We start from the raw sequence: 10,034 nt of genomic DNA on the forward strand, positions 1-10,034 counted from the left end.
CATTGAAATCAAATGTGTTGTGTGTAAATTTCTTTCACAGCTATTCTTAGTACCAAATGTGATGCCAAGTACGTATTACAAAACATGTTGCTTCATAAAATTCATCCAACCGCAACTTTAACTACATGTAAAGTATTGTTCATTCATTTTGCGCTTAGATAATTCTTCTTTTTTTTATTGTTCGAAGTTTGCTTCCCGGCCGGTCTTATGTCACAGGGAACAATGTTCAGTTGTACCTTTTTTCAGAATTGTTCTCGGTCAATGTCTGGCTTCTCTGATAATCCGTTTTTTGTCATTTAGAAGGTCCCCTTCCTCGTTGTCCCTTTTACCTACGATTATTCATTATTCCAAAAGAGTGAGGCACGGAAGCAAATCAGTGTGGTTTCGAAGGAGAGTATATTAGTCGCGGTAATTGAAGCGTTCTCTCAGATTGCACCAACTAAACAGCGAAGCGCGAAAATGACTACGGGCCGGCGTACAAATACGGTCAGCGCCTGCTTGAAGTTCACCATTTTCTTCTCCAACGTCGTCTTCTGGATGTGCGGGGCAGCCATCCTAGGCTTTGGAGTGTGGGGACTCGTCTCCAAGAGCGTGGCCAACGTGGGGGTCATCGTTCAACAGGTAAGGCCAACAGCACAAACGACTGTTGTAACACATAGATATAGGTATATAAGCGCGCCAAATCTTTAAACTCTTTTACGGTAGTATACCAGAACTGAAGGATCTGTGCCATTTAGCACACTATTATCTCCCTTTCAAGACCATTATGTCCGATATTCTGCGTCTTTAAAAAAAAATCCATGACGTCATTCTTGCGCCAGAAGATAATTGAAGCTGCGTGTCGGTATATAATTATTTCTAACTGTTTTACCGTAATCTTAAATGCAGTTGACAGTCATTTGGGATACCCATGTGCCTATGAATGGCTAATTTTGTCAAAGACTGTAAACATCTATTTGCGGGTAGAGTTTGAGTGGTCAACCTTAGTGGTGGATATACGCAAAAACAGGCATTACATCAGCAGTCCGAACTATGCTAGACGCTCCATCGCGTTATAGTGCATAGAAGTGCGGCCCATTTGAATGTGGTAATGTCGTTTGGTTGGTGATGCGGATCCGGTCGACTATAGCCACAGTCTTATTATTGTTTGTACAACTATTGAGTATACTTGTAGTCTGTAGTTGATATCTGTACGGCGTCTATTGAGAGTGCCATTACAATACTCCTCGAAATGAGCTGTCGGTGTGGTGGCAAGTGGGAAAGGCAGACAGACCAGTCAATGAATTTAGTGAAAAAAGAGCAAACACCAGATTACTTCGTTCAAGAAGCGGTCGACATGTGTGTATAAATAGACTATCCCTTTTGAGAGCAGAGACCAGGGCTAAACGAAAATGTGTTATACATGAAGACGCAGCGTATCGCTGAGTTTTTTTACTCGACAGAGAGTTGATATCTATAATGTGCCTGTTCCTCCATGCCCAATATCAGAGACATGTAATGTAGCTACTCAGTTGGGGACTACAGTGTATATGGCACAGAGTGTAGGCCCTGGACTTTCACGCCATTTTGTATGGCAACAAAATGTCAATGAATGAGACTCAGTCTTGCTTTGCGCCCGGTGCATTCCATCGCAGATCAGAAGTTACCGGTGATCGCATGTACTTTTGTACTCTGTAATCCTTGATATTGTAGGCCTATAATAGTTATTGTGGAATTTAAATGGTATTTCTTGGAAAAAAAAGGAGTCTATCCGTTCATATAATTGATAGTACAGCTAGCGCACTTCTTGACGAGAAATTTGCAGATTAGATTCCCCTCGATGTCAGGTGCAGCGGATCGTGCTGATCCCCATCCGTCACGGGCCCTCTGTAACACATTATTACCAGCATTCAGCTGCATCGTATACATACCATGTATACTAGACGTGATCCGTGTCGTTGTCGTTGAATTAAAATTCTGATCTAATGACAGAGCCTGCGTGGGGGTCAGTGGGGGGGGGGGGGGGGGGGCACCACTTATATGACACATCTGTTCATGAAAACTGGGAGCCGTCAATGACTTCAGCCTTCAGTCCGAGTATGTAATGCCACTACTGTTCAACCAGGGAGGTGAGACACCTCCCTGGTTCAACCCGAGTAATAAAGGTTGACGTGGGGTATTGATGAGGCACTTTTAATACTATAATAGGGAACTACTTGTGAGGGTCGACTGCTGGTTGACAGACTATAGCTGTGGCTAAAATCACGCTTGGACATCGGATATATTTTGTTCGATACCAAGTATACGCGATTGGATACATGGCTATACTGACTGTATAGGCTTCCAGCAGCTACAAGTGTACGAGATGGACTATGAGCATGCTGTAAGTTGGGTAGCCGAGTTATTCCTGCGTCATGATGTCATCTGAGAGGAGAGATTGTCTGTCTCCATTATGTTTAATAACGAGTTGCATCACTGTTGCAGCTTTGTCACAATGGGAAAGAATTATAGCAGTCGACTTCATAGGCAATTTCAGCTTTCGAAGCTGGAGTTACTTCGGTTGATGTAGTTTGATATTATGAGTACAAATATGTTGGATATACACAGGTCTATCTCATCTAATAATTATACGCACATGAACTGTCTACATAATATGTCGACATGAAAGTCTATCACAAAAAAAAACAATGATAAAAGAACGCTGAACCTGACAAGCCAAGGGGTGACAAGTACTATTGACCACTCCACGTTGGTCGCTAGTTGTTGTTTTTCAAGTGTATTGTATAGAACAGTCTACACTCGCTTGTTTCATAAGATTCCATAAGTTTGGATGTATTCGAAATGTCATGAATCCTGTGTTTATGAAGTCAAACAATCGAAGTAATGATATTGATATCAATCATCAAAAAATATAAGTATTTGTTAAAATGCTGGCAAGTCAGATAACTTCACATTAGTAAGGTAGTCTCTTCCAGTCTCCCAGAGTAGGCCTAGTATTCTGCATACATTGCCAGGTACCTACACCCACATGTGGGTCCAGAGCTGAGAGAGATGTTGTTGGTTCAGGATCTTGCCCGTGCATGATAGAACTTGGAAGATTTGAAGTCGGGATCTCAAGATTAAGAGTAGACGGCTTTGCCTACGATGCAACAGAAGACGACCTTGTTTTGGAAAGGTCTCAAACACATTCTGAATTGTTTCTCGAGTGGAGGGGACTCCTTAATATATACACGTAGGTTCCATGACATTTGTTCCAGGGACAATTGCACCCATGATATATCTGCACGCTAAGGCAAACATAAATTCTACCCACAAACATAACCCTAACCCTAACCTAATTCTCACATCTATAACTACACCTAAAACCTTCTTACAATCCTAATCCTAATCCTCATATCAAAGTAAACCTAAAATCCTATCACTGCCTATTGCAACCCTGATCCTAACCCTGAGCTCTTGGAGAAAATAAGACCGGAGCAATATTGTCCCAGGCGCAATGCTGTGTCATCTCTTGACAAACTATCAGCATGGAAGCATTTTGTCCTATTGATTGCTTTCGTGTGTTTTGAAGTGATCGTACACCCGTATATTATTTAAACTGTGAGAATGGAAGCTGGAAATGAAGTAATTAATTTGCATTGTGCAACGGAAAGACAATTTCTTACTCTTGAGGTCTTGAAGCCCATAAATTTGCACTACATCCGTACCTCAATACTTCTTCGAATACCCCGTCGAACCCTTGTGGTACCAACAGCCACATATAGCAATACATTATATTGCCAGGAAAAAAAAATGTATTCACCATTTCGTTTTGTATTGAACGCGTTAGTTTTGTTGGCGACGGTGTTGAATTTCCAAATCTAGGTTGGTATCCACGTGGACCCGATGTACGCCTTCATCATCGTTGGTGGTATCATCTTCCTCTTGGCCTTCCTAGGCTGCATCGGGTCACTGAGGGAGAACACCTGTCTACTCAAGTTCTACGTCGCGCTCCTCCTCACCATCTTCCTCGCGGAAATCGCAGTTGGCATCCTAGCTTACATCTTCCAGGACAACTTCTCGAAGCTCACGGACACGTGGGTGCAAAGAACCCTGGTCAGCTACTTTGGTGAGTTACACGACGGAAGACTGTCTCTTACGTAGACAGAAAACAATCACCCAACACATTAACTGGTAGGCCATTGAAACACCGAATACGAAGCTACCTTTGCGAATATAAACCACCGAAAATGTATTTTAGTTTTTGTTTTGTTTTGTTTTTCTCGGGGTGTCGATAAGGAATGAAGAAGGCGTCATAAGATAATGCTAAGAGAGAAAAAAAACACCAGAGTGGATAGTACGGAGTAAGCTTTAGGGAGAAAGAATAGAATTGTTGAATGAATGAATCCAGAGACAACGATAATCGTGGAAGCAAGGCAACGCCTTTACACTTTATGTCATCTTTTGAGATGGCAAGGACAATTCTGACCACTCTATCGATCGTAACAAAAAATATCTCCTGTAAAGCAACTTTGTACAGGATTTTCTTCAAGATATTTATATATCTTCACAAGTGATTGACATAATGATGCCCACTGATGAGTATACCGTATAAGATCAAACATCTGACTTCCTTCATTCTGATCTGACTTACACACCATGTTTTACCATGTCAAATTGACAGATGACCCCGACAGTCAGTTTCTGATGGACAACATGCAGGAAGGTCTTCAATGCTGTGGCATAGACTCGCCAATGGACTGGCAGTTTAATATGTGAGTATCCAAACGATATCGTCGACTGACATTTTCAAAAGATACGAACAATTGATCGATCAGCCATTAAAACCTGTGTCCTTTCTTATAAAGAACACAAGCATTTGTGAAAAAAAAAAATTTAACTTATATCTTTTCTTTTAACTCTGGCAAGATGAGATGAGAAAAATCACATAGGGCCTCCGTATATTACTTTATCAAGAAGAATATATGGGGTTGGTGTGGCATATTGGATAAGATTCCCGACTCCCAATCGGAGGCCCCGAGTTCGATTCCCGCCCAGAGCTTACGTCCTTGGACGAGATGCTTTTATCATCATCAAAAGAACATATCTCGTCTTTTTCCCTCCGTCATCCCAACACTTCGTTTCATTTCTGTCCCTTCAGATATTTCAACTGCTCTTCCAGAGCGCATTCGAGATGCGGTGTACCCTTCTCCTGCTGCACGCCCGACCCGGCCGATCCCATCGGCGTTGAAAACAGCCAGTGCGGCTACGGCGTCCTGGCCCAGCCGGCCGAAAACTGGTACCTCAACATTTACATCACCGGCTGCGCCCAGGCGCTGCCAGACTGGTTCCTAAGCAACGCCCCCTGGTTTGCCTGCCTTGGCGGGACGCTGCTCCTCTTGCAGTTGATGGCCACCTTCATGGCCGTGTTGCTCGTACGGAATGTGGAGAGTGTGCGGGCAGACTGGGACACAAACACTTACCAGGGAGATTACACTGGCACCGACAGTCCAGTGTATATTATGTAGCATGTTTTTGAAGACATGCAGGTATAAAGAGAACATACAGAAAGTTCCATCCAAAAGGTTTGGAATGCTATGTAGGGAGGTTAAATAGCATTTCGTACCCTTGGATATTACTAGATTCTTTATGTTCCCGAAAGAGAAGTCATTTACAGTACTTGGTAGTGATGGATCAGTCCAAGTACTATTTAGAACTTTGACAAAAAGTTTGCTGAGCTCGAATGAAGCCAGAGCTTTTCCAACGACTCCTTAGATGTGCAATTTTACGCAGGTTCTTTTACTCATGTATGCATAGCAAATAGTGGGTGGTGTATTTTTATTTTTGTACAAGCGTTTGTTGATGTTTGTCTCACCGCTATCTAGGATATGGCTGTTCCACGTTGTATGATTTATCATGATTTTATTGCGTTTTTCTTTATCAAAAAAAGAAGAAGTTATTTCAGAGATCAACGAGTACATAAACTCATACGGAGAACAAGACAAATAACGTGAATGTGTTGAAGTGTGACATTATGAAGAATTGACAGGATGAATAGATTTTTCACCTCCGCCAAGGAGGTTATGTTTTTGCCGGCGTTTGTTTGTTTGTTTATCTGTTTGCAAAATATGTAACTCAAAAGTTATGAATGGATTCGGATTGATTTTTTAGGAAAAGTTGACAGTGACAAAAGAAAAAGATGATTAAATTTCAGTAGTAACCCGGATCACCGTCTGGATCCAGGATTTTTTATGGATTTTTTATGGAATTCTCTTTCTTTTTTTAAAGGATTTCTTCTATCTTTGAGAAATGGTGCCATTTTCAGCATATGTGTATACAACTCCACAATGAATAGCCAGATTACTTAGCATCGTCATCGCTCCTTTGTACACTATGGTGACCGTTAATCAACTTTTATTACACAGAGGGAATGGTCTATATTGATGAAGGACTATAATATATGATGCAAATGAGCTGCTTGGCAGAGGTTTATGCTCATCGAGTGCTTAGATTATTTCATCACCATGGTTATATTCCACATGTAATATCAAAGGCACTATCCAACACTTTACTTCAACCTCAGTGTAGTACATGTATTAGTATAGTATTGGTGGTTTAAAAGCCTATACAGGTAACCTTACAGTTCTCCTCCGTGTGAAAGCGTACCAAGGAATGACGGCAATATTTGGCGAGTCACATTTCTAATGGTCGAATCTGAATAAAATGATAAACTTGAGTGTCCAATGGTATCAGAACACGATAGAACACACATCTACATACATGTATTAAACATTTCAACAGTTTAGCATATTTTCATGGAGCAGTGATTTTGGTTGCAAGACACTTTCTCATTAATGCCTTACTTGCAAATATGTAAATCTAGATTAAATTGTTTTTATCATTTGTAAACGTCCGTGTGTATTCTTTCATTCTTTCTTACAAATGATGTGTCAGAAAGCTGTCTAACACTCAGAGAAACATCCTATGACCACATGGGATATAAAAATAATAAGACGAATGAAATGGAAGAAGCACGAACATGTGAATCGTTCTCATTTCATGCGAGGGATCAGGCCATTCAAAAACTCCCAACATGAATCTTAAATAATAATCGACACTCACACACATGCACAGACATATTTTCTCCTGCTTGCGTTCAAGTTCTCGAACAAGAAGAAACCAGCCAACTCGGAGGGAGTTCAGTTCTTGCACAAATTGAGGTATTAAGCATACACACACACATACACCCACACACACCCGCACACACACACACACACACACACATATACACACACACCTGCACACAGGCATTTTCTTCTGTTTCAGTTCATGCCATCTCCCAAGAAAATTCCAGCTGACTCACACATAGTAAAGTTTGAACTAACCAGAATACACGTATTACGCTGACATACATGCACACAAGTAGTTTCTCCCGCTTGCGTTTGACTTTTAAGTACATGTATACCAAGAAAAATCCAACCGACTCAAATGACGTCATATTCTTGCACAAGCCAAGATATTACACTCTCACACATTCTCACAAGCATTTTATTCCTACATGAAATCAAGTTCTCTACCAAGTGAGATACAACCGACTCACACGGAGTCAAGTTCCTGCACAAGTTGAGATATTACATTCACACGCATCTGCACACAAGCATTCTTTCCAGCGAGCATTCCAGTACTTGAGCTAAGAAAAATTGAGCCGACTCGCATTGAGTCGAGTTCTTCGTAAGCTGCGCTAATGCGATCAAGTTCTCTACTGAAAAAACGATAAGCGTGGTGCCAAGTTCTTGTACAAGCTCAGATATTCTCCCCACTACAATGACTACATTAGGTAAATGGGATCGTTCCTTCACCCAGGACACAGGCGTGATCAACACAAACAAAAAGTCCAAAATATGCATCACAGAACAATTTCACACTCAATCACTTTCCCTGATGAAAATAAGTTTATTCTCACTTGAAATCTCACATGTGACATTCATGTGAGATTTTTTCTCTTTTTTTGCTATGATACAATTCACAATATATCATTCCTTACAGACTATATATGACCAGTGTGGGAAACTCAGTACAAATTCAAGTCTATGTTTATGTATTCCAACTCACACACCACTTGGCATTGTGTACAATTACATTTCATCATAAACATTACTAGCTATAGAGTCATTGATTGTAAGCATAAACAACAGCATAATATCATGGATGACAACCTTACCTATGATATAGGCCTAATTCCATCGCTTTGTGTGTGCAATATACAGAAACATGTACCTCAGTATGTGTGATTCTAATCAACTGGTATATATGCATGTATGTATGAGTACATACACACGAATGTCTTCATGTATATGCATGCATGTGTGGCTTATTGTTCACATGTTCCCCAAGTCCAATGTGCTGATACATGTTATAAACATGCATGAAAACATTGTTACACAAATGGCTGGTATAGGTGACATTAGATACAGCTTCTTTATACAGCTTCTTTATATAGTAGCTTTTCATAGAGATACTGACGAGAACCCATTTTCATATAGGTGGCCATTTTTCCACAGACAATTTGACATCAGCTGTACAAAATGGCATACAAGAAGAAAACTATATCAGCACATGGATTAACATCTGCAGTAATTTCCCTAGAAAAACTGACCCCTAGCATGATGTTCGCAAGTTTCTGCCAATTAACCCATAACCTCTGCTACCTAGCAATTCCAAAAAGAGTTACAGAGCACATCCGATTACTGTCTGCAAAGGGTTAAGACTCTGGCCTACTCTCTCTCTCTTTTCTCTTTGAAATGCTTTGTTTGTTTGGTCTGAGAAATTACTTCCTGCATACCGATACTTCTTCATATACTCTACTTTTGATGACATGGCTTCTCTGTTGCAAATGAGAGCTTGGTAATCACTGTCTTCAGTGCGGATCAACAACTGGAACTTAATTTCAACATAATTCTGAACTTTTACCATAGCCACATGATTAACAATTACTGCCAAAGCATTTTATCAAGCTGTAATAGCCAACAAATCTATCACACCAGAAAAATCCCTCCATATCTAGTTACTGTGATGTTGAAGTACTAATCAGGAAGTACTACTTAGATATGAACTTCACTCCTCCATCTCGTGAGAGTTAGTGCATTCTTCGCATTCTTTGTCAATATCATTTGTTTTCTTTCTTCTTCTTATTTACCTCCACCAAGGGAGGAGGTTATGTTTTCATTACCATTGGTTTGTCTGTGTGCAAAATAACTCAAAAAGTTGTGAACAGATTTGGATGAAACTTGCAGGAAAGCTTGAGAATGACACAAGGAGCAGATGATTAAATTTTGGTAGTGATCCTGAAATTTTTATGGATTTTACAAAGGATTTTCAATAATTTGGTAGGTAGGGTCAATAACTTGGGAGCTCAAGCTGCCCATTTTTTATGTTTTCCTATGCGCACTAAAGTACATGCTCTACTTTCTGATAGGGCGAGGCGTGCTGCGCAGTTGGAACTTGATGACATAACAAAAGGCTTCTATATTGGGAGAATGGGCTATTTTCAGCACATATATGAGTGGAAATCACTGATCAGTGGTGGAAAAACCCTCCTTGGCAGAGGTCTGCACTCTCAGAGTGCTTTTCTTGTTTTTCAGTGTATTCATTCCCTTATAAAAACCAGTATGTGATACTGAGAGAATACTGGAAACTGCATAATTAAAACAGACAGTACACACCAGATCACACATTTTGGGGTTTCTCTTGTGCAAAATCTGATGAAATGAGGGGACTTAAAAGCTGGAATTGGAGGTACAATGTACAGTACTGATTCTGCTTGGCAGACAGATACCTTTTATAGTGAATCCATCTGATTATCAGAGGGAAAAAGGTGGAGGCATGTCCCTTCTAATGTGTCCTTTGTCAATTTGTTACAGTCATTGATAACACGTATCTCTTCACATTACGCTTCCATTCACAATGTGTAATAACAACAAAATCTAATCATGAACTCCCGTCAAATTTTCATTTCTGTTGTTTAAGCCAACTTTATCGGTCAATAGACTTTTAATATCTCAGAGAAGACAGGCAGT

General features: G+C 40.4%; 1 protein-coding gene across 1 annotated transcript; it reads left to right on the plus strand.

The window, feature by feature from the left end:
* The first annotated feature begins 459 nt into the window (after positions 1-459).
* Positions 460-5,486, plus strand: LOC139709579 (tetraspanin-5-like). Its single transcript, XM_071621535.1, has 4 exons — positions 460-621; positions 3,844-4,087; positions 4,643-4,733; positions 5,120-5,486. The coding sequence occupies exons 1-4, from the start codon at positions 460-462 to the stop codon at positions 5,484-5,486; spliced, it is 864 nt and encodes a 287-aa protein (XP_071477636.1).
* The last annotated feature ends 4,548 nt before the right edge of the window (positions 5,487-10,034 follow it).

This window comes from Diadema antillarum, unplaced genomic scaffold, assembly GCF_040938485.1.
Source record: "Diadema antillarum isolate AM-2024a unplaced genomic scaffold, OU_Dant_1.0 seq00001451_RagTag, whole genome shotgun sequence".
Lineage (NCBI taxonomy): Eukaryota > Metazoa > Echinodermata > Echinoidea > Diadematoida > Diadematidae > Diadema > Diadema antillarum.

Excerpts from the sequence above, each read along its gene's own strand:
- LOC139709579 (XM_071621535.1), top strand. The coding sequence starts at position 460 with ATGACTACGGGCCGGCGTACAAATACGGTCAGCGCCTGCTTGAAGTTC. Across the intron at positions 622-3,843 it reads TGGGGGTCATCGTTCAACAG|GTTGGTATCCACGTGGACCC; the intron begins GTAAGGCCAACA and ends TTCCAAATCTAG. Across the intron at positions 4,734-5,119 it reads ATGGACTGGCAGTTTAATAT|ATATTTCAACTGCTCTTCCA; the intron begins GTGAGTATCCAA and ends CTGTCCCTTCAG.